Below are 23,784 nucleotides of genomic sequence, written 5' to 3' on the forward strand. Positions count from 1 at the left end.
TAATTAAAGAGGTGAAATAATACTACAGTTCCGTCTTTTTAAAAGGAAAAGAAAAGGTAGGTCTGATGCCAATGCTTTCGTAGCACTGCTAAAAATACAAAACTTGGGGTGGGAGGGGAGGATGGGGAGAGGTGACTCAGATTTGGAACCGGGGGAAAAGTGATAGCCCCTCGGCATTATGGCTCCAATAAGGAAATGAAAAGTAGGCAAAATATAATATTCTAAGTGGAGAATGTTTCCCATTTAGATCCCTCTGTATATAAACCAGTAAAATTACCATTGCTCTTGAGGGTTTACAAAAATAGAAAGGGTTCTTCTGCATAAAGCCTTGGGATGCTTTTTATGTAAGTCGCAGTATAAAGCCACCCCCAAGCAGAGGAAGTGTGTGTTTTCAAGAGGCTGCAATTAGTATGATTTTTACCACAAATTTATTTCATTCCTATGGGTGCTATACACCAGGGATAGGCAGAAACTAGATCTCCAGATGTTTTGTACTTCAATTCCTAGCATTCCTAACCATTGGCCAAGCTGGCCGGGGCTTCTAGGAGTTGAAAGCCAAACCATCGGGAGATCTATTCTCTGTCCACCCCTGCAGTAGACCACAGAAATGATGAAAGCCATGTTCAGAGGACTTTGAATCTGCCTTACACTAGACAATGAGCTTATAGAGGGCTGAAAAGGGATGACATGGCAGTGCTTGTCCTATGACCTATTACAAAAGAGAAGAATAGCCTGTTGCGGCTGAGTCACTGCTCATACTATGGAGGAAGGAAGTGGAGCCTCACATCCCCCTGTAAAATGGTGGAGAATTGTAGGGGGACAGGTGGATACATGAGAGGCAAGAATGAGTTCTCTGCATTACATTGACAGCTAGCATTTGAATACTGCAGCTCTGTACAAATGTATATACAAAAGCCATCTGAAGAGCCCAATAAGGGAAACTCATAAAATTTGAGCACTGAAGTTCTTATTGACTAATTTGTTTGTTTCTTGCTCCGTAATCCAGCAAGTCTACAGGCTGTCCACCACAGAGGGTATATCTTGTAAGGATCAGAAATTGGATGACATGAAGGCAGACAAGGAAGACGAGGCATTTCCACAAGCATGTCAGCCTCTACCATGGTACAGTCCTCATGGACAGCCTCAGCATATGGCATCCTCAGGCAGTGGTTTGAACCCCAACATCCTGGGAGGACCTACTGTGCTGATACCTTCAATAGTCCCACCTTCAAATCATTTTTTCCAGGACTCCAATAAGCACTGGGAGGCCACCACTTTAAGTTTGAACAATGCTCCCCACATAGCATCACTTTTGAGGCAATGTGGGAAATTGATTACTGTTGCTCCCTGCCACTGCCAGGTAATCCACTAGAGGCCACTGAGGTAGAGAGAGGGCCCACCACGCAGCACTTTGCCAAGGGTTCCCTCAAATCTACAGCTGGCTTTGCTGCTGAGGCACTGGTGATTGGTTGGAGGGGCTAGAGACTATCCAATTGCAGGTCCACTGCCAGTTGACCATCCCATTAATGCTTTATAATAACAAATTTAATGCTTCCTTTATTCACATTGAACTGTCTCGTTTGTTACAATGGGCACTTGTCACATGAACAGTTTTGCAGGGCTATGCCCACTGTTTGGACCTCACATCTCTATCTATGGAGAGATGACATAGAAGAAAATATTCCTTCACTGCCAAGTCTGAATCCTTCTCCTACAAAAGTGGCTTCGACAAAATCTGGCACCTCATTTCCTAGATATGTACTTACATCGCTGCTGACAACTTCACTGTCATTGATTACAAATCTATAGCTGGCATCAGGTGAAATGCTCTCAGCCTGAAGCCAGAAACGAACTTGTCCTCTGTCCAAAATCTCATAGGCTAATTCAGACTTCAGAGGGATTGCTGCGGGAAAAGAGCACAGCACAAAGCAAACACGTGAAGGCCTTTTTGAATAACTTAGCAAAAGATAAGTCCCACCGGTTTAAGGCTTTTGAGAACCTTAAGCAACAAACAAGTGAAATGTTATGAAAGCTAAATGGAAACCCTCAACTGTATTTGCACAGATGTGTATTAAAGCTGGTTTTGTATGAGTCAGAGCACAAGCTGAAGTGCGTATTTATTGCACTATTTAGGGCTTTTAAATACATAATCCAGTAAATATTAGACATATCCAAGCTGAATCCATTCATCCAAATACATTTGCAGTGGTGAAGAAGATCTCTCTTAAACAGAAACTAATATTTGCATTTAATTAATAGGAGGATAAGCAAGCTGTTCTATTAAAAAAAAGTTTTCATTACTTTACTCCAATCAGTGATGTGTAAATATATTCCTTCTGGGATTGAATATTAGATTCAGTCCTACTTACTTGGATTCTTGATTTCATGGCTTAATGTCATCAGACGTTCAAGCTCTGAAACGAAGAACAATTTTCATGTTTTAATTTATTCTAACAGTCAAAATAAATGTTAAGAACACTGTATGAGTCCATAAAGCATCAATCTTCAATTCAATGAGGGAAATACCTATGTGAATTCAGTTTCAAACACACACACACACACACACACACACACACACACACACACACATATATATATATATATATGGGAAGAAACAAAGATTGCATTCAGAGTTCTGACATGATGATAACTAGGGATGTGCTCCGCTCCGATTAGGAGCGTAGAAGCAGTAGCGGATTGGCCTGCTCCGCCTTACCCAGAGGCGGAGTAGGAGCGGACCGCGGACCCCCTAGAAGCAAGGCGAAGAGAAGCGGCCATTTTTCGGAGCTCCGAGTTCAGGCGGAGCGCTCCGGTCGCCATCTTGAAAACATTTCGCCATAGGATTGCATTGCGGCAAATAATCGCGCATAACTACGTTGTTTTTGAAGCTATCATTCTGAAAATTCTTGTGCACAGAGAGTCGTGGATGGGGGTCATTTTGAGACCACTCTCACCTCTCTGCATCATACGGGTCACGGGCTATATTTTTGTGAAAATCGGGTCAACCGCGCGGCTCAAACTGCGTTTCCGGCTTTTCGCCCATAGGATTGCATTGAGGGAAAGAATCGGGGATAGCTTCAAAAACAACGTAGTTATGCGCGATTATTTGCCGCAATGCAATCCTATGGCGAAATGTTTTCAAGATGGCGACCGGAGCGCTCCGCCTGAACTCAGAGCTCCGAAAAATGGCCGCTTCTCTTCGCCTTGCTTCTAGGGGGTCCGCGGTCCGCTCCTACTCCGCCTCTGGGTAAGGCGGAGCAGGCCAATCCGCTACTGCTTCTACGCTCCTAATCGGAGCGGAGCACATCCCTACTCTCAACTTTCTGCATCGTACGGGTCGCGGGCTATATTTTTGTGAAAATCGGGTCAACCGCGCGGCTCAAACTGCGTTTCCGGCTTTTCGCCCATAGGATTGCATTGAGGGAAAGAATCGGGGATAACTGGGGGGGTTTAAGCTATCATTCTGAAAATTCTTGTGCACAGAGAGTCGTGGATGGGGGTCATTTTGAGACCACTCTCAACTTTCTGCATCGTACGGGTCGCGGGCTATATTTTTGTGAAAATCGGGTCAACCGCGCGGCTCAAACTGCGTTTCCGGCTTTTCGCCCATAGGATTGCATTGAGGGAAAGAATCGGGGATAACTGGGGGGGGGGTTTAAGCTATCATTCTGAAAATTCTTGTGCACAGAGAGTCGTGGATGGGGGTCATTTTGAGACCACTCTCAACTTTCTGCATCGTACGGGTCGCGGGCTATATTTTTGTGAAAATCGGGTCAACCGCGCGGCTCAAACTGCGTTTCCGGCTTTTCGCCCATAGGATTGCATTGAGGGAAAGAATCGGGGATAACTGGGGGGGGTTAAGCTATCATTCTGAAAATTCTTGTGCACAGAGAGTCGTGGATGGGGGTCATTTTGAGACCACTCTCAACTTTCTGCATCGTATGGGTCGCGGGCTAGAAGTTTTTAAAAAATCGGCGGGAAAAATACCTTTTTCAAAGGGCTGAGGGGCAGAGTCAGCTCCCGGTCATGATGATCCCAAAGTTGGAGGAGGGCATAGGCAAAACAGGTAACTTGGGATTCTGGGAAACTTCTCTTTCTTCATCTGAACGGGCTTTTCCCCGTGTTTTTTAACACACCTCGCAGGGATGTTGTGTGTGGGGTGCCCGATTTTCAAAAATTCGCCAAAAATCAGGGGATGATGGGATTGCTTTGAAACTTGGCGTGCATGTGTATATCCCCATGAGGTGTCATGGTGCCAAACATGAGGTTTCTAACTTGAACAGAAAAAAAGTTGTATAATTTTTTAGCTTTCAATGCAAGCCTATGGGGGGGGGAAACGGAGCTCCGGATCCGGATCCGGAGCTCCGGGCGGAGCGGAGCGGAAGTGGGCGGAGCGGGGGCGGGGCGGAGCGGCCCGATCCGAAAAATGGCGGATCTGCAAGTGAAGCGGAGCGGGGGGTCCGTGCACACCCCTAATGATAACCCATAGTTCACCATGATGGGAAAAGGCCTAGCCTGCACCCAGGTGCATGTGCTGCCCTCCACCTCCTCCAGGAGAAGATACTAAACCATGACTTCCAATTCTGATTACACCTTGTTATCTCATCTAATCCTCATGAACTGTGCTTAATTTTAATAATGGTTTGTTCAAGCCATAGGTTATGAAGCTGCATTATTTAAATGACCCATAATTAAAATTAACCACAGTTTAGGGCTTGGACATAATGCTTAACCACAGTTTAGGGCTTGGGCATCACGGTTTATCATGACATTTGAATACAGCCTGAAAGTTCTAAAAAAAATGTAGCCCTTGGATTTAATAAGCATTCATAATGAAATGAATTATGAAACTTTGTAAGACCGCCTTGAGGCCCAGTATTGGGCAAAAGGTGGGATACAAATATAATAATAATAATAATAATAATAATAATAATAATAATAATAATAATAATAATAATAATTGCACTAACACAGAAGAGGTGAAATGTCCTAGGCTAGCAGGACATAACATCTCCCTTTTATCTACTGACCTTATTCTGTGGTGTATCATTTTGAAAGGGACTCTTTCAGCATTTGCAAAAGAACATAAAAGCTGGTGGACAGGAAATATTTACTGAGATATACTGTAAATGTCAATAAATCCTCATAGAAATTGTGCAAAAAGCTAGGTTCTACATAGCTGGATACAGAGATTAGCCCTACTTAACATATTAGAATTGCTAATAAGGGCTCAGAAAATGGAACTAATTGCATAATGTGCAAATTTGCAAATTACAAAGAAAATACAAAATTAGCAAGTGAAAGGAAACCAATAGATAGTTCTATCTCATTTCTAATTGGAATTATGTACATGTAAGTCCCATTCATTTCAAACTTTTATTAGTTTATGGAAATGGGTGGATCCTAGAACATGTGAAATAAATAAAATAAGATCTGTAAATACTCCATATACCATAAGCATAACAATAAGTATAATATAGAATTGGAGTAATATTAGCAAAAGTTTCTAAAGTAAAAATACCAAACTCTACTTGAAAATTCCAAATATTTCTTTCCCAGAGTGCTTCTTTTCTATAAAAAGCATTAGGTTCTTTTTGGTATAGAAACCAAGAAGGATCAGATACATTCATTACGTTTGGGACTTAATAAAGTCAGCTGTTTAGCTTTACTTAACTTTGCCATATCTTACCTTCTTCATCCATAATAAAACTGGATGAGACACCATCAGTATCACTAACTGCAATAGAGTAGGTTCCCAAGTCATCTTTGTCAGGCTTTTTAAAGTAGAGTTTAGAACTGAAAGAAGAAAGTAGGAAAAAAAGAGAGTTAGAGAGAAGAAAGAGGAATTACTAATTAGTGATTTACTGAAAGTACCCAGATTTCTAATGAAATGACTGTAGAACTTACTGTTCTCCAATTGTTTCAATGTTAAACTTATCAGCATCATCTATCTCTTCATAGAATTTGCTCCAAGCAAAATGAGAAGCATCTGTAATTTCTTTGCAGTCAAAGGCAAGGTAAATATTGCCTTCTTCATCCACACCTGCACTGATTTCCTTGGTGTCTGTAATATAGGACTGCTGTTAGAATGTAATCATTAAGGGAACGTGTCAGTTCTCCCAAAGTCTGATTCAATTAAGAGCATTTAAGGATTTGCTTACAGCCTGGAATGTTCTTTTAATTAGTTCACTTTGCTGTTACAGCAAGGAGGAAGACACATGGCTTCCAAATGGAGAGGAAAGACAGGTTTATTTTTAGAACTTGCAACAGGAAAGGGAAATGGGGCAGTTGTGGGTATTGTTACATCATCCAGTATCCTCACATAATGAAATGATAGTAATAGGGAAGGTTGCAAAGAACTGTGAGGCTATCTCAATATCCCTTCTGTGACTTTAGGGTTTCTTGTTTCCAGATGCTACTCATGAGGGGACCCACCAGAGCAGCATGCTTCAGCCAAAAGCAAAAATGGCTTCCCTGGATCCTCACCATAGACTACATCGTCAGATAGCAATAATCACCCACATTCAACCCTTTCTGAGCTTGAAATGTTACCTTCCCCGGCCTTTAAAAACAAACCGAAGGGTAGAAAATGGACTGCAGGGACTGTCACTCAGCGACAGTCTTGGATGCTGCTGCTTCATTGGCCAGAGAGGTGACGTGTGCTGCTCCTAGCCAATAAGACTGTGCCACAAATTCTAACCACCAATAGTCCTCACTGGGCGATGTTGAGGAAATCTCTGTCTCTGGGCTTGCCTGTGGTGCTGCATTGTTTATATGACGCAGCTGCCGACTCACAACCACATCAGGCTTCCCCCTCCCCCGAAACTACGCTTTTTCACAGTGTTGTTATACTGCAGCTTTTTCAGTAGCTCCATCATCACAACATTGCTTCCTCACCTGTCAGTGGCAGCCTCCCTTTGGGCTGATGAAGTGGGCATTGCTAGGGGTGGATCCTAGTTCAGGGTAAGTATGGCAACACAAAGCAGGGAGCAGACTTGACAAGCCAAATGGCCACCATGGCGGCAGTGGCTGCCAGTGGAATTTGTTGCCTGCCAGTGGCCGAATGCACTTATCCATGGTACCCTTGTGAGTGCCACTGAGCCCGGGGATTGGCTCATGCCCTCCACTGAAGAGCTTGTGCAACCAGTTGTGACACCTGACACTAGCAGGATTCAGAGAACAGTTACTACTGAGCTGCTTCGGTGGCTAAGCTCACAGGCAGGCAGGAAGCCTGGCAGCTTCCCTCCGTCCCTTGGCTCTCCATAGAGGAGACAAGGACTTGGGCTGCCTAGAAGAACACACCTGTTTCTCAGGAGATACCTCCATTCCTCCCCATCAGTGCTTCCTCCTGCCATATAACCTTATTAATTCTACCTCGCAGCAGCAATCCTGTGGGGATTTGAGGGAATCAGCTTGCAAATCAGCATCATATAGACTGTGTGTGTGTGTGTGTCTGTGTGTGTGTGTGTCTGTGTCTGTGTGTGTGTGTGTGTCTGTCTGTCTGTCTGTCTGTCTCACTCTGTGTGTGTCTGTGTGTATCTCTCTCACCCTAATCTACCTCACAAGGTCACTCTTTGGAGGAAATGTGGGATATAAATGTAACAAGAAAACAAATAGATTTCAGAACCATTCTTATGAAGACATCTGTTCCATACTGTGCATATCTTGGCATTTTAGAAGTGTGGGGATTGACATCCGATATTCATACCTGGTCTAGCCTGAACCAGCACAGCTTCAGAAACATCTGATTGCTTTCCGACGCCAGCATTATTCACTGGACGAACTCGAAATACGTAGCATTTGCCCTCATGTAATTCAGTGATCTTAAAGGAAACAAACATTGCAGTTGTTTAAACTATTTTTTTAAAAAAAAAAATAGGACTCGCAAGATTCCAAACTTAAAGCCAAAATAAAGCCACCCCAGACAGGTGACTTTCTACCTTTAAGTAACGGTGAGAGGTTGGTTTCTCATTGAAAGTAAGCCATTCTTCACCTTCTTCCTCCTTGTAGTCCACAAAATAACCAGTAACAGGGCTGCTACCAATGTAAATAGGAGCTTTCCAGAGAATCACAAGGGATGTATTCCTGACCTCACAAAATGTAAGATCATAGGGAGGACCTAAGAGGATAAATAGGGGATATTAACAACGAATTCAAAATATTCTCAAAACAACAACACACTTTTGAATAAGAGCTTTTCTCCATGAGGCTGTTAATCAGTTGTATCTACTTTCAGATTTGTCGCAGAAATGCGATCAGAGCACTACACAACAGTGGTTCCTTTCCTGCTTTCCCACTACATAACCTTTAGGTGGCACTACATAACCTTTAGGTGGGATAGCAAAATAGGACAAGCACACAAGTGAATAAAGCAGTTTCTTTTGCTTTCACAATTAAATGCAGCATTTTCCCTTCTCTATAAAAACTTGCCCAAACTGCTCGATAAACACAGAAGGGAAACTGTCACGACAACATCTAAAGACACATAAACAACCATGAGTAGGGAACGACGGGCATGAGATAAATGCCTCAGATACAAACCCCCAAATTTTGCAGATATATATTTGTGTCATCTGCCTGAAGTGGATTTTCCTCTGTCATAATTTCCTTGGTTAGAACATTTATACCTACTTCCTATCATATTTTCATTCTATACTGGGTAACTAATACACATTACTGTTTAACCAAATGGGAGCTTCCTAGCCAGAAAGTTAGTTGTAATTTTTTGCTAAGTACTGAAGAGAATTCTACCACACACATGCACCCAATCAGAAAACTGAGGAAGAAGGGGAGTGGTCATTTTTCCCCTCACCACTTGGAAGTACCGGGCAGATTACTCAGTGGATTCCAGACAAACCTTTTATCCTACAATTGTCCTGCCTCCTTCACAGAATTTTATGGTGGGCGGAGGTGGGGAGGTCCCCAGATGATGCCTTCATCCATTTGATTCCTTGTTTCCTCGCTGTTTCTTCCATGTTTTGTTTTGTTTTTTACCAGAAAGAACCCATTAAGGGGGAAAAGATAGAATAGCTGTGCAATGCCTTTTAATTGGTAGTTCTAGGAGCCTTCCATCTGAAGCACCCTAAGCTTTATGATAGGTTGTATGCACCATTCCCAATTGGAAAACAGTTGCATGGCTTCATCCACTGTTTTTCTTGTGCAATAGAGATATATTGGTAGTCAAGAGTACATCTTGCTCACTGGAACCTAGTAGTTTTAATAGCAGTAAGTAGTAAGAGGCATTTCAGTGGAAAAATCCAGGAGTTCAAACAATATTACGCCTCTGCTTGTGTGCATGTTTCTTTTAATACCTCTTTGACTCATTATTATTCTGATGTGACACCCTGCTCCACTAAGTTCTGAATTAATTCAAATGAGATCATTAACACTTACAGTATATTGATTCTACTGTTTTCCGCATGCATGAAATGGAAACCAGGAGTGTCTGAATTTCTGTTTGCAAGGGCCTTTGCATCAATCTGCTTTCTGTTTTATGAGAAAGTACTTTTCATGTTAAAGCAGCAAAAAATGGCATGAAGCAGAAGGTTAGAGGGGGGAAACTAAAGGAAACTGAATGCTATTTCCCTTGAATCTAGCTGGAAACAGGTGTCTTGTTCATGTCTTTCTACATTGAGAGGTTGAATTTCCACTTCGTGACTATTTTTCTATGGCTGTCGTTGATAGTTCTAGTGCAACACAGCTCATCACATTAATATTAATGCCCAAGTATTAAAGTATACTCATACATAAGAAACACCATAGCAGGTTTCTGCCAGTCTACCAACTTAATTCAGCCTGCTTTATTCAAATAATGCAGGACAAGGCAGGGTGCATATAAACCCAACATTCCCCCTGTTTGCATCAATTACATACGAAGAACCTAGTCTGAAATTCAACAGATATCTTGCAAACATGTATAAAGGCAGTATTCTGAAGTGGAAGGTTAGAGAAAGAACTCAAGGAAGTAAATAGTGATTCCCTTTTTATCAGCATGAAAATTGCAGCTTTCTTGATATACAAATGTATTTATGATTTAAAACTTGAGGCTAAAGGCATAGGGAAACCGCATTAACCAGAAAGTACTGTTTGCTTTGGTTAATTACAGAGATGGATGAGCTGTATGAAGTTCACCATGGATGAAAATGGGAGAAATGTGGATAATTTTCCTTTTTTCCTTTTTTTCTGAGCATTTTTTTTCTGCAATTAGAGTCAGAACAGAAGCCATTGGGGAAACTATGGCCTTAGCAAGACCTAAGGTTTATCCCGGGATTATCCCGGGGTCATCCCTGTTCATGTAAATGACACACAGGATATCCCAGGAGCAGGCAAGGATGATCCCAGGATAAACCTTAGGTCTAGCTAAGGCCTATATCTCTGAAGATCACCTGGGCTTTTGAACCCTGGTACAAAAATGCCATCCAATCTTCTCCTTGCACGCTGATATCATTGCTCCTGTCCCTTCGGGGTTGGGAGGGACTGGTTGAGAGTGATTTGTGGGGAGAGGGCTTGTGGGGATGTGTTGGGGGATTTTTCCACCCCCTTCCCCAGATTAGCTTTCTGAGAGGATCTGAGGCCTTTCAAAAAATACATTTTTAAAGAACTTGCATAATTTCTCAGTTAATCTAGTGTGAACACATGATAGCTCACCCATCAGCTATCTGGCCCACCAAGACCTTTCTTCAGTGGCAGCTGGTGCCCATGGGGGCCGGTGTAGGACAGAAGAACATCATGTGTGGCACTTGCCAGCTGCACATTGAAGCAAATGTGCCTGTTTGTTGGGGAGTGCTCTCTGCCATAGGTAGGTGAGGGACAGGCAGGGGGTTGATGCCCCATTTACCCCAAAAATAGATCTGGCTCTGCCCTTCTTCTGACAAAGAGCTCCATCAGACGAACGTTTTATTGCATGTTCGTTACTGGGCACTGATGGATTTTCGCGGGTCCTTCGCTTGACGTTGTCTGCCTCCTGCACGCCTCCCGTCCCTTCTAGACTCCTTTACATGACAAAAAAACACCCAAGAAAATTAAAGATGGAAGTTGCCACTATCTCCTGCTGTGTACAGGAGAAGCAGCATGATCAAAACGGCCCACTGAATGGGCCATGTGCACATTGTTTACTTCCTCTTTCAAAAGGGGAAGTCATGAGGGACAAACTGACGGGCAGAGAATTGATGGTAAGGAAACATGATTTTCCCCTGTGTGATGACGCTCAAAGCTTTTCCTACAGAATAATAAACCATGGCTGAGTCACTCCATAGGGGCAGGATGGGTGAGCCTTTGTTTCTTACAACTTCACAGGAGGACTTCTATTGCTTAGCCTCTGACAAACTGTGCAAACGCTTTCTTAAGGGAGAACTGAGAACTGTGGTTAAAAAGCAAACATGTTAAATTACCACCACCACCGTGTGATAGTTGTGAAATGATGATTTGTTTAAAGAATGCATTGATTTTATGAATCACCAAACTACTCACCAGGTTCTGCCATTGTCCAAGCCTCACATTTGAAATGCTCACTGGGTTCAGATGCCTGCCCTATGCCAGCGATATTTGCAGCAGCAATTTTGAATTCATAGTATGCATTTTCTGTCAGATCCTCTACCTTCGCGGAACAATTGACATTAAAAACAAATTTAATTAGGTAATATTCATATGACCTTCTTAATAGGGGGAAAAACATTCAAAAGCCATTCATTTATTCAGATTTAATCTCTTCTGCTTTGCTTGGAGCAGAATATGCAATAAAATGGGCTGGGAGGGGGAAGTCTTGCTCTAAAGGCTTTGCTATATAAATATAGCCAGCTTCCAGAAGAGCAGCTTTAGCTAGTCAATTGCAATTTTTTAAAAAATACGAACAACTGACCTGTGGTACCTTAATGATTAGCTTGTTGTGGCATGAACTTTTGTAGGAGATCGCCTACAAATGACGCAAGCTCATGTACAGAAATGTTCATCAACAAATTAATCAGTCTCTATCATTCCATAGACCTTTGTATATGCACACAGACATAGGCCAGATCTACACCAAGCAGGATATTCCACTATGAAAGTGGTATGAAAGCAGGATATAAGAGGCAGGAGCCACACTACTGCTTTATAGCGGTATTGAAGTGCACTGACAACTGTTGGGGCCCATTGACACCTAACATACTGCTTTCATACCACTTTCATCATGCTATATTCTGTTTGGCGTGGCTCCTGCCTCTTATATACCGCTTTCATACTGCTTTCATAGTGCTATATCCTGCTTGGGGTAGATCTGACCATAGTCATGGTCACATGCAGAGTCTCATCCTATTATGAACCAAGAGAGTAGGGGTATCTGCTTGCCCTTTAATTCCCTAGACTATGATAAATAATTCACCCCTGATTATAAACCTTGTCCCACCATAAAAGGAACAGAAATAAGGGCAAGGCCTTCTGTAATTAATATTCAGTCTACTTTAGGGTGATCAAGAGCACAGACCAAGAGAGAAGGAGCGGAATCTCTTAAATTTATACAATTAAGGAGATTTAATAGATCAGGAAACCTCTGAGCAGCCGAGAGCAGTCAGCTTGAAATAACAAGAGTCAACAGGAATTGAGGACCGAAAGTTAAAGGGAACATGAAAGTGGAATACTGGTATTATTTAAAAGGGCGGGGGGAGGCAGGACATACAACTGAGAAAGTGGTATCACTAAACAGTGTGTGTGTGTGTGTGTGTGTGTGTGTGTGTGTGTGTTTATGGTTTATTTCACACTGAAGAGTTGTATTTGTCTCATTTGTAATATCAAGAATTAACGGAGCTGGATTTGGAAATATGGCCATTCTGCCAATGTTCATTTTACATTTATTTAAGGAGCCTGTAAAGTTACTGGACATATCTCTTCCTGGTATGTAGAAAGTCTACTAACACCAAATTCCATATAGCACACACGAATTTAAAAATAATCTGTATTTTTTGAAACTTTATAACTAAGTGTTGTTACAGAACACCAAAAAAGAAAGAAAAGCAAGGATGCATTTATTACAACAAAATTCAGTTAAAGCACCAATTGTTTCATTTAACTTTACTCAACACTCCTTATTGTACATTGTGATGGCAGGATGTCTGCTTGAACTTTGAAGGAGCTCTGCCCACTGTACATGACATATCAATGCCCAGCATGAACCAATGCAATCTCACACCACACATCACCCACTAGCATGGGACAAACCATCATGTATGTATGTATGAGGAACATACTGCCCCTTCTACTTTATGTTGTAAAATTCTGCATATGCATCTTAAACATTTTCAAAGCAGTCCACCGTATTTGCCATCATTTTTTATTCTGATCAGAGGAACATGAGTCATTGTGCTGATTATCATCTTTATCATGAATAATCTCTCTGTGTATATGAGAGATGTGAAAGAGCCACTTATAGGAAGCAGTGTGGATATGGATGTTATCATTTACTTGTTCTTGGCCAGGGGCCAGCGGGAAGAGGTAGGAAAGGGCTGCACTGACTCAATATGTGGATCTCTCCCAACGGGTACGGCTGCATGAGATCAAGGCAGGATCTACGCTACTGCTTTAAAACTATTTATAACAACTGTTGGGGCCCAGAACACACTCCATATACAGTTTTCAAAATGTTTTCAAAGTGTCATATCCTGCTTGGTGTAGATCTGGCCGAAGTCCTGTGCTGCTTTTCTTTCTGTCAACATTTCGGAACCTGACCTACATGGGTACATAACAGCTGTGCCCAAATGAAATTGTAAAAAGAAAGCAAAATCAAATCTAAATGCCGAAGTTGTGGACCAGTACTGACCGTATAAAGTCGCTCTTTAAAAAGGGAAGAGTTGACTTCATGCCAGTTGTGGTGGTGTACTTCCCGTTTGTCTATGTAATAACCCAGGATATTTGATCCGCCACTGTATCTTGGGAGTTTCCAGCCAATGGTCATGGAGTGGCCATCACAGTTGAGAAGTGTGAGGCCATAAGGATAGGATGGACAGGCTTTAAAGAGTCAAACACAAGGAACATTATAACAATGTCCAAATGCAATCACTCACATAAATAACAATAATACCAAGCTGGCAGCATCTACACTACTGCTTTATAACAGTATTGAAGTGCACTGACAACTGTTGGGGCCCATGACACATTCCGTATACTGTTTCAACCCACTTTCAAAGTGTTATATGCTGCTTGGTGTAGGTGTTTCTCTTCTACATTTTGATTATAGTATGGTGAAATAATGGATTGGATCTAATCTAAGAAAACTATAAATTTACAGTACAATCCTATGCATGTTTACTGAGAAGTAAGTCTCTTTGTGTTCAATGAGGTTATCTCTAGTAAGCAGTAAGGATTGCAATTTTAAAAGTTTAAACTAGAGGTGGGAAACAGGTGCCCGACAGCCCTCATTGCCTCTGAATTTTGGAGAGAAAGATAAATATTGGGGGGGATTCCATCCATACGGGCTACAGTGCACCTAAATTTGACCATTTGGTCATTATGTAGTTGCTACAGAGCGCCCAAAGGGGAAAATGTAGCTTGTAAATAACCTAATTTTGTCCTTTGGGGCATTCCATAGCTTTTATGGGTTCCATTTTTTAAAATTCTCTTGGCACCCGCGGAGGGCTGTGTGGCCCATGGAAGGAGGTCCTGGGAATGAAAATGGTCCCCAGACTTCCCACAGTTGCCCACCACTGGTCTAAATACATTAGAGCTCAGAAAAAGCTTAATGAACACATTATTTCCCATTCCCTCCCACCCTCATATGAGCCTCGTGTGGCGCAGAGTGGTAAGTGGCAGTTACGGCAGCCGAAACTCTCCCCACGGCCTGAGTTCGATCCTAGCGGAAGCTGGTTCTCAGGCAGCCGGCTCAGGTCGACTCAGCCTTCCATCCTTCTGAGGTCGGTAAAATGAGTAACCAGCTAGTTGGGTGAAAGGTAACTGGGGAAGGCAATGGCAAACCACCCAGCTACAAAGTCTGCCAAGGAAATGTCAGTGAAAGAAGGTGTCCCTCTAGGAGTAAGCAGTGACTCAAGTGCTTTCACGATAGGTTCCTTTCCTTTCCTTCCCACCCCCAACAATATTCTTCCACGTTTTGTGACCACGACATTAACTTAAGAGTGCTAGGATAATCATTACCCTAATGTCCTAAATGCTTGGCAGTGATTAAGGAAAAACATCCTCTATCAAGCACTCTTCTTTGGGGGCAATACAACTGAATTCTAAATTTTAATTTTTGTGAACCGCCCAGAGAGCTCCGGCTATTGGGCGGTATAGAAATGTAATAAATAAATAATTCCTGTAATGAACCAAGCCAGCCACTTCCCCATGGTGACTCCCCACATCTAGATGTCATGTATCATATTATTTCTCACGTGGAAACTCCTGCTAATGTAAAATGTTCCCCTGCAAGTAGGACGTGGATGCTTCCAGGAACATTATGTAATGATGTAGAAAATCTACATGTTATTCAAAGTCTCTATATGAGAAGCAGTGCTACCTATTAAAGCATGCCACCGAGTCACCGCTGGGGATACAGCTCACCACATGGAACATTGGAGGAGATAACGTAGAGCCCAACCCTCACACACATGTGAATATTAAAGAGTTTCAAAGGTTTTTGGTTGCTCCTTTAAAAGATTATGCTGCATTGAGTCTCACTTACTGAGGGCCGCCTGTACTGTTATCGCTTCAGACTCCTGAGAATTTTCACTCATTCCCACTGCATTTGCAGCTTTCACGCGGAAGACGTACTGTTCCCCTGTTGCCAAGCCATGCACAGCAAACCTGAAAGAAAACAGGGATGTGGATTGCTGTTGTTGTCTCACTTTAAAGATATGTGCTTGGACTATATTCTCTAATGAAAAATCCTGTCTTATACAGGTACCTAAAGTGCATTCCAAAATGCAATATGGGCATGAGACAGAGAATCAAAAGTCTATAATGGGTTGCATCCAATGGTTCTGCTAGCACAAAGCTTCATTCTACCACTTGCAGAGACCCCATTTTCATCCTTGTGCAAGTGTAAAATACAGTAATGGTGTAGTGGCTAAAGTGTCAGACTAGGAATCAGGAGATCTGGGTTCTAGTCCCCACTTGGCCATGGAAGCCCACTGGGTGACTTTGGGCCAGTCGCAGACTCTCAGCCCAACCCACCTCACAGCGTTGCTGTTGTGAGGATAAAATGGAGAGGAGGAGGATTATGTACGCCACCTTGGGTTCCTTGGAGGAAAAAAGGCGGGATATAAATGCAATAATAAATAAAAATAAATAATTTGATTTGCTTGCATGATGTGATGTACAAGGCATTGGACAACTTAGGATGATGTCACTAGGCTAACCATTTTGCTTCCGCTAGTTTTTCTCCTAGAAGTTGTTCAACTGCTAGTGGAACAATGCCAACTCTTGTAAATGTTTATGCTACTGTAACATTAGATATAACCCCATGTATCCACACTGCTCTCCTACAGGGGATCAAAATAGCCTGTGTTAGTCCTTGTTAGTCCAGACAATGGACAGTGACCACACCACAGAGTTTTCTGCAAAATGCTCAGCTGGCTTCCAACTTATAGACCAAGATGTCTCCGGAGAAATAGTACTTGCTTTTCCTATAGATGATTCTTAGCTGTTATAAAAGTGATACGTGACTAGACCACTATGCCACTGTAATAATGTATAGATTGGGCCTTAGACTTCAATACAGTAGTCTGGGATTGAAGTTAGAGTGTCATTTAATATAATGTTGGCAATATTTCACTCCAGAACAGTTATGGAAGATGTAACCACACAATGGATATTGGCCATTTTAATTAACTGTACAGCAGTTTGGGCCCAGATAATAGTCTGAAGGTAGGTGAAGCTAAGAAGTTCTGGCTTTGGCCAATGCCTGCATTGATAACTGTAGGAAATCTAGGGCTGTGGACTATCTCAGGCCAAATCCCGAAATCTGAGTCGAGGTGGGCTGATTCAGCCTACCTCAGCCCAAATCCGAGGCAGTACCAGGTCAGCCCAAGGGAGTCTGAGGCCAAAGCAGATCAGCACTGAAGTCTCAGGGTGCCTCGGGCCAATTCAGAGCAGTGCCCCCCCCCCACTCCGCCACCTGCCCAGGAAAGCAAGTGCAAGGCCTCGCTCACCCTCTCCACCTTCCCCGATTACCCCCTCCCGGGTCACCTCCTTCCACCAGAACTTACCTTTAAATCATGTCCTTCTCCCTGAGAGCTGAGCTGTGATTTAAAGTTACCACAGGCTCTTTGTTTTTAATATATCTACGACTAAAAACTATGATGGCCATAGAATGTGCCTCTGGATTATGGAGGTGAGGGGGGGAGGGGAAGGGGAAAGGGAGGGGCTACAGGGAGTGGGGAGTTGGGAGCCCAATAGCTTCAGTGCCAACACCAGGCAGACGACCCCCCCCCCCAAAAGCACCTGAGTCAAATTGGGGCCATTTCAGAGGCTCCAAAACAGCCTACAAGGCTAGTCGGGGTGTGTGCACAGCCCCAATGAAATCCATTTTTTGCTTCTGAAATTACATGGAAGAAGGGCAAGAGTTGGCTAAGCAATGTAATGAATAATAAATCCAATTTCTTTTACCTGTTATGCTTGATCGGCTTATGGTTACAGGGCTCCCAGTGATTCGATCCCACCACAGAACAGTCAATATAGTACCCAAACAGATCTTCTTCATGTTTTGGCTTGTCCCACTGCACAACAACAGAGGTCTTTGTGTTTCTGGATGCTACTACACGTCCTGGGGCAGATGGGACAACTGTGGCAAAAAGGAAAGTATTTACTCTGCTTGCAGCAATTTACATGTCAACATATACCAACTTACTCTCCAGGTCTAAGACCTGATAACACCAGCAAGTAAGTACATGGTCAGGCTGTTCCACCTATGGAACCAGCAAGATGACAGTGTAATGGAGCCAAAGTTCGGCACTTTTCAGTCCTATTGATTAAAATGGGAGATGTGATGGTGCCAAATTTTGGAAATAACAAGTTCATATGGAGGAAATTTATTGATTTCGTGAATAATGGAGGTGGGCAAATGCCTCCATTGGCATATATCGAGTTATGAAAAGTATAGGTGGGGTGGGGTGGGGAGTAAGGAAACGAAGTATCCTAAGTATTCTAAATAAGCTAATGTTAAATAATATTAAATTCAGATGGGAATCTGAATCAAAACTGATTGTATGGGCCCATTCAGAAGACCATGGTGGTTAAGCCAGAAAGCCAGGTTGTGTTCTAAAGACACCTTAATCAATGGCTTTAACCACGGTGGTTAAGCCAGAAAGCCAGCTCGTGTTCAAAAGACATCTCAAACCATGGCTTTAACCATGGTGAATAAGGCTTTTTGCTTTATTCACCATGGTTAAAGCCATGGTTTAAGCTGTCTTCTGAACACAGCCTAGCTTTCTGGCTTAACCACCATGGTTAAAGCCATGGTTTAAGGTGTCTTCTGAATGGGGCCTATATGTATGATGTAATATTTGACATGTAACCAAAACTAAAAAAAAAAATCTTTAATTTTTTTTAAAAAAATAACAAGTTCAGAATACCCTCTGCTTCTAATGACTGGATATAATCCACGTATAGCTTCCTTGCCTTAAATTATGTACCATGATCAGAATGCAAAATGAGGTTACTGTGAGTTGATGTATTGATTTTGTGCCTGTGGTCTTCACCCATCTGACTAGGTAATCAAAGCTGGCGGGCACTGTTGGCAAATGCTCCCCCTATGCTCAGTGGAACTTTCTCCAACTGCTGTACTTGACAACTTTTTAAAATGGACAAGTAATTTGCAGAAGGATATTGGCTCTTGAGCAATCAGAAATTTCTAAGATTGAAAAAGAGTCTGGTATGTAAATATGTCTTTTCAAGAAATTCACAAGCCTGACTTTGGGCTACAGTATGTGTGTACGCAGGGAGGAGACCTCATAAATGTTCCTCACTGTCACTCACTGGGATCTGGCTCTGTACATGGGCAGGACCAGGAGGAATCAGAAGGAGCTACACTATGGCAACAGGTAGCTGCTGCCACCCACAGGGCCGGTGCCAGACTACTCAGCGTCCTAGGCTGTGAGCAGCTTCCAGCCAGGCGCGCCCTTCCGAAGCCACCGCCCCGCCCCCAACCTCAGCATCTTGGCCTTGAAGCTTCTAGGAGAGCAGCTTCATGGCACTCCATTCAGCGCCCTCCTTTGGTTGGCGCTCTAGGCCGCCACCTTAGCTGCCTATATGGCAGCGCCAGCCCTGGCCACCCATCTAGTGGGTTTTCATGTCGCTGATGCCCCCATCGGAGCTGCCTTTCCTTGCTGCACAGTTCCCAGGTAGTATTGTGAGGATGTGTGTGCATCCCAGGGAAAAGGTGAAGATGTGCAAAAAATAAGATCCATTTTACAACTCTCAAAATTGAGAGTTTCCTTGGGTTCTCTAATGTTGCTAAATACTCCTGACCTGATTCCACACTGTGGCAAGGACAAACCACAAACATATGCTTATTTCTTCCATCGAAACCTTGACAGTGCTCAACTTTGACAGAACTTTATCCAAAGACATTAAACTAACACTCACATTGTGCCCCATGACATTGCATTGACATTACAGTTGGTATTATAGTAGTTCTACAGACAGATACACAAAAACAAAGATTTAGAAATGCTAATCATAACTGCTGATTAAATTAATCCAGGATCTTATAACTCATCTAAATGCAGTGTGAATTCTGTTACTATAAGATAGAAGTCAGAATCCAAAGCATGTGTCTCATCAGAGGGATGAATTTTGCAGAGTTCTAGTTGCTTAGGAAATATTACACCCACAGACACTACTATGGACCTTAGTAGAATATGAAGATATCCTGCACTATTGTAATCACCCAATACATTGTATTCTGCATCATTTAATTTGTTGTCAGAACATTCTACTTTCTAGCATGGTTTATTCTTCAATATCATATTTTGTTCAGAATTAAATGCTTCCTCACCAATGGCCTCTTGGGCTTGAATAGGAGCTGTTATTTCAGAAGGATCGCTAATCCCATACTTGTTTGCTGACAAAACTCGGAACACGTAGGATTTCCCTTCAGCAAGATCAAACACTGCATAGCGAGGAGATCTCACTGCCACTTCAGCATTGACTCTCTGCCAACATCCACTGCCAACAACGGACTATAAAAAATGGAGAGAGATTATTACTACTTTGTGGGAGAACCATGGACAGAGGTCCTCAAAACACTTGAATTAATGAACCATAGCCACAAATCCATGTTGTTTCTAGATAGTAAGTTGCCAGCTATCTGGTTGGTTATCTGTCTGATATGCAATCACTAAGCACGGTTTCACACTGCCAGAGCCAACATAGCATGGCCTTTTTCTTTCACTTTGCAGTCGTTGGTCTATGTGAAGCTTGACGCTAATAATAAAAAAAAGAAAAGGGATTGTTTTTAAAGACTCTTGAAACAGATGCTTCTCTAGCAGGAATGTTTTCTTTTCAAGAGATTGGAAATTGTTTAGAGCAATTTGAGAATGAACCGCATTCTGATACAGTTGTTGTTGCTGTTGTTGTTGTTTTACTACCCTTGGACAAAATGCAGTGGTGTCACAGTGCTAGTGATATAATGACATTGTATGAGCATAAACCAATGCCAATGCAACATCATTAGTGTTTGATGGGCAAAGAGAAAAGACAGCAATTTGTCACCAAATTTCGGTGGCAGCAAAGAGAACAAACTTAGGCAAAGAACGTAAGGGAAAAAGAAAGCTGTCCTACTCCCACTGCTAATGGTGGAGGGAATTTCTCCTCCCATTGGAGAAATTCAATGAAATGGTCCCCACCACCACCAGTTTCCTTGACCACAAACAGTGTGGAGAATTTCAAGGGGCCGTCTGTGCACAGCTCTAAGCCAAACACTGAAAGAGCACTTTATTTTTTATTTGTTTATATCTTGTATTTCGACGCCCATTTAAATACATGTAACAAAACATCCCATTTCTGTAGCTCTTTCCTATGATTTCATTGCCTAGCTGGTGTTTACTAATTTTATTGTTTTGCTTGCGGCTGCTGAGAAAATTATTTGAAATGAAATGGTATGTGGCCATGAAATGCCTTACAGCTGAATGCAACTATACGGCACAGTACCTTCTCAATGAAATATGATAATGGCTCTTTGCCACGGGGAACAGGTGGATCCCAGCTGAGTACAACATATGTTTTGCTGGTTTCTGAAGCGTGTACATTGGTGGGAGGTCCTGGAATCTTAACGTCGCCTAGAGGAATAATAAACTCAGTAAGTGTTAAATGCCAGATTAACCTCCCAGGTCAGCGCTTATGTGAGAGTTTGTCTTTCTGAACTCCCTTGCTAGAGAGCATTGCTTTGCTATTAAGGGGCATAATATCAGCTTTATGGTAAATGAAGGCTGCTTCATCTCTATTTTGAGAAACCCAAACAAGCCAATTAAAAGTGAAGCATTGATTTTTCACAGCTAATATAAAATTTTCAGTCGTAGTGGGAGGGGGGAATCTTTGTGTATTTGTCTCACAAGATTTTTGTTTTGCTTTGATCACATTGGAATCGCTTTAATCTGCTGCACTAAATGGCTTGATAAAGTCTTCGTATTTTATGCAAATGCAAGACAGGGTTGATCAAAGGCAGGCGCCCTAGAGCTTCCGCCCCTGAAAAATGAGCAAGGAGAAGAATCTGCATGAAAGATCGCAGCAATTAAGTATAACACCATACAGGTAAAGCATGGACGGGAAAGCATCATGGAAGAGATCTCTGGAATGGCAACGAGGAGCCATGTAACGTACAGCATAGGAATGAGGAATTCCCTTTCATCTAACCACCTTTGCTCTCAAATTCCCACCAGCAGCAATTCATGGCCTTGTAATCTGGGATACTGGAGAAACGACGGGGATCTTAGTTTCTGTCTGCATTGACACAGTTTGCCTAAGATGGTTTGAGTGAGAGCTGCCCAAAGTAGCAACTACCCCAGTTCCCCGCCTCATCTTTTCACCACAATGTCTAACAATGCTGAAACGTGTGATGTGACATCACCATTGGCAGTAGCCAATGAATTGGAGCAAAGGTGGAGAAACTCCGGGCATAATGACATCACATGTTCTGTCAGTGGATTCCTAGATGTTCCTGAAAACAGCTGGCTCCTATTTCAATGGGGCGGTGAATCTGTTCTGGGTTTCGGTCAGAACTACTCAGAATGTTAAAGGAGCTGTCCAAGGTAATGAAAACATTTGGGGCCTAGGATTCAGCATGTTGGTTAGCTTCATTAGGATTCTGATTGGTTCTGACTGAAACCCAGTGCAGATTCACTGCCCCACTAAAACAAGACCTATGAGCCTCCACTGGTTCTGTATTACTAGATATTATAGGGTGAGAGAGGGGGAACCACCTCAGGGCAGCTGTTTTCAGGAACATCCATGAATCCTTGTTTCACAGCCTGATTCATTTTTTACCTGGAGGTCCGCTACTAGGAAAGTTAGGGCTGTTTCACACTTGGCATAGAAGCAAAGTTTGTTGAGGATACACTAATGTTAGGCCAATGATCGCTGCCGCAGACATGGAGTGCTTACAACAGAAGCAGCCTTGAAGGTCCATGGACGTGCACGAAGGAACGGCAGTCCCATCAAGGCTCCTAGGCAAACATATGCAACAGCTCTAAGATGTACAGTATGCCATTCACATTTGATAGGTTTGTTGCCAGGAATGCTGTTATAAGATTACTTGTGGCAAATACAAGTGTGGATCTGCTATCCTTCCTAAAGTGTAGGGACATGATGAGTGTTCATACCTGCTCAAAAGGAGTCCACTGCAAGCAAGCACCTGCCTCAATTCTGCCAATTTGACCCCCGTGAAGTAATACACAAGACTGTCTAAAGGCGCATCACATAATACCATTACGCCCAGAGTTTAATCTTATGTAGCTGCACTACTGCAGACTCTGAAGACATATTGACACACACTACAGCTTTGAACTGTTCTAATAACCTGGAATTATAGTTCAATAGAGAGTGAAGAATCTCTAAGCACTGCAGCAAACTAAACTTCCCAGGATTCATTGAGGAGAACCATGACAGTTTAAGTAATTCAAAATTGCAGCCTCATAAGAACTCTTATCTTGCTCTCAAGGTCTCTTCCCTCTAGACGTTGCCTGTGTGTATAAAGGTGCATATATGTTCATGTTTATCTCTAGAGTAAGAAACCAAAGACCAAACAAGAACCAGCAAAGCTGCAACGGAGGAGGACCGGTGCAGATGTATGGAGACGAAATTACAGCTCAGTAACATACCTTCAAGGTCTTCTTGATAGATCACAATTTCCTTGCCTCCATCCAGATGAATAGCTGAAGATCAAGGCAAAAAAAATATTTTTATTTATTTTATTTCCCCCCCCCCAATCCTTCATTTCTACCCAGAAAAATGGCACTCAAGCATAGAATCATAGAATAGCAGAGTTGGAAGGGGCCTACAAAGGCCATCGAGTCCAACCCCCTGCTCAATGCAGGAATCCACCCTAGAGCATCCCTGACAGATGGTTGTCCAGCTTGACTTCCGTATATTTACTCCTCATATTTCACTCTCTGTTTTACTTGAATGCATTCACACCTTCCAAAGAAAGTGAGGGACTTAATCAAAAGCAACCATACAGGTTGTACAAAGCTATTCTGCCACATGCGTTCTGGAAAGGGGATAATAAAAATAAATGCATGCAGTCTCCTGAGCACAACTAAAAGGAGCCCATTTGATTACAACATTTGACTTTTAATTATAATAGCAACACACACAAGTATATTAAGG

The 23,784-nt window shown here is 42.5% G+C and overlaps 1 protein-coding gene across 1 annotated transcript in view; it reads right to left on the minus strand.

Moving 5' to 3' along the window:
- The window catches only part of MYOM2 (myomesin 2), a 92,127-nt gene that overhangs the window by 31,308 nt on the left and 37,035 nt on the right, over positions 1-23,784 (minus strand). The window contains exons 13-25 of the mRNA XM_063125099.1: positions 23,277-23,330; positions 21,112-21,239; positions 19,958-20,141; positions 17,569-17,743; positions 15,644-15,765; positions 13,790-13,977; positions 11,470-11,596; positions 7,941-8,119; positions 7,709-7,823; positions 5,908-6,064; positions 5,690-5,796; positions 2,370-2,414; positions 1,767-1,903 (exon numbers count right to left, since the gene is read on the minus strand). Of these exons, the coding sequence (XP_062981169.1) occupies positions 1,767-1,903; positions 2,370-2,414; positions 5,690-5,796; positions 5,908-6,064; positions 7,709-7,823; positions 7,941-8,119; positions 11,470-11,596; positions 13,790-13,977; positions 15,644-15,765; positions 17,569-17,743; positions 19,958-20,141; positions 21,112-21,239; positions 23,277-23,330 (1,718 nt within the window). The remainder of the gene's footprint in view (positions 1-1,766; positions 1,904-2,369; positions 2,415-5,689; positions 5,797-5,907; positions 6,065-7,708; positions 7,824-7,940; positions 8,120-11,469; positions 11,597-13,789; positions 13,978-15,643; positions 15,766-17,568; positions 17,744-19,957; positions 20,142-21,111; positions 21,240-23,276; positions 23,331-23,784) is intronic.

Source organism: Elgaria multicarinata, chromosome 4 (genome assembly GCF_023053635.1).
Source record: "Elgaria multicarinata webbii isolate HBS135686 ecotype San Diego chromosome 4, rElgMul1.1.pri, whole genome shotgun sequence".
NCBI classification, from domain to species: Eukaryota; Metazoa; Chordata; class Lepidosauria; order Squamata; family Anguidae; genus Elgaria; species Elgaria multicarinata.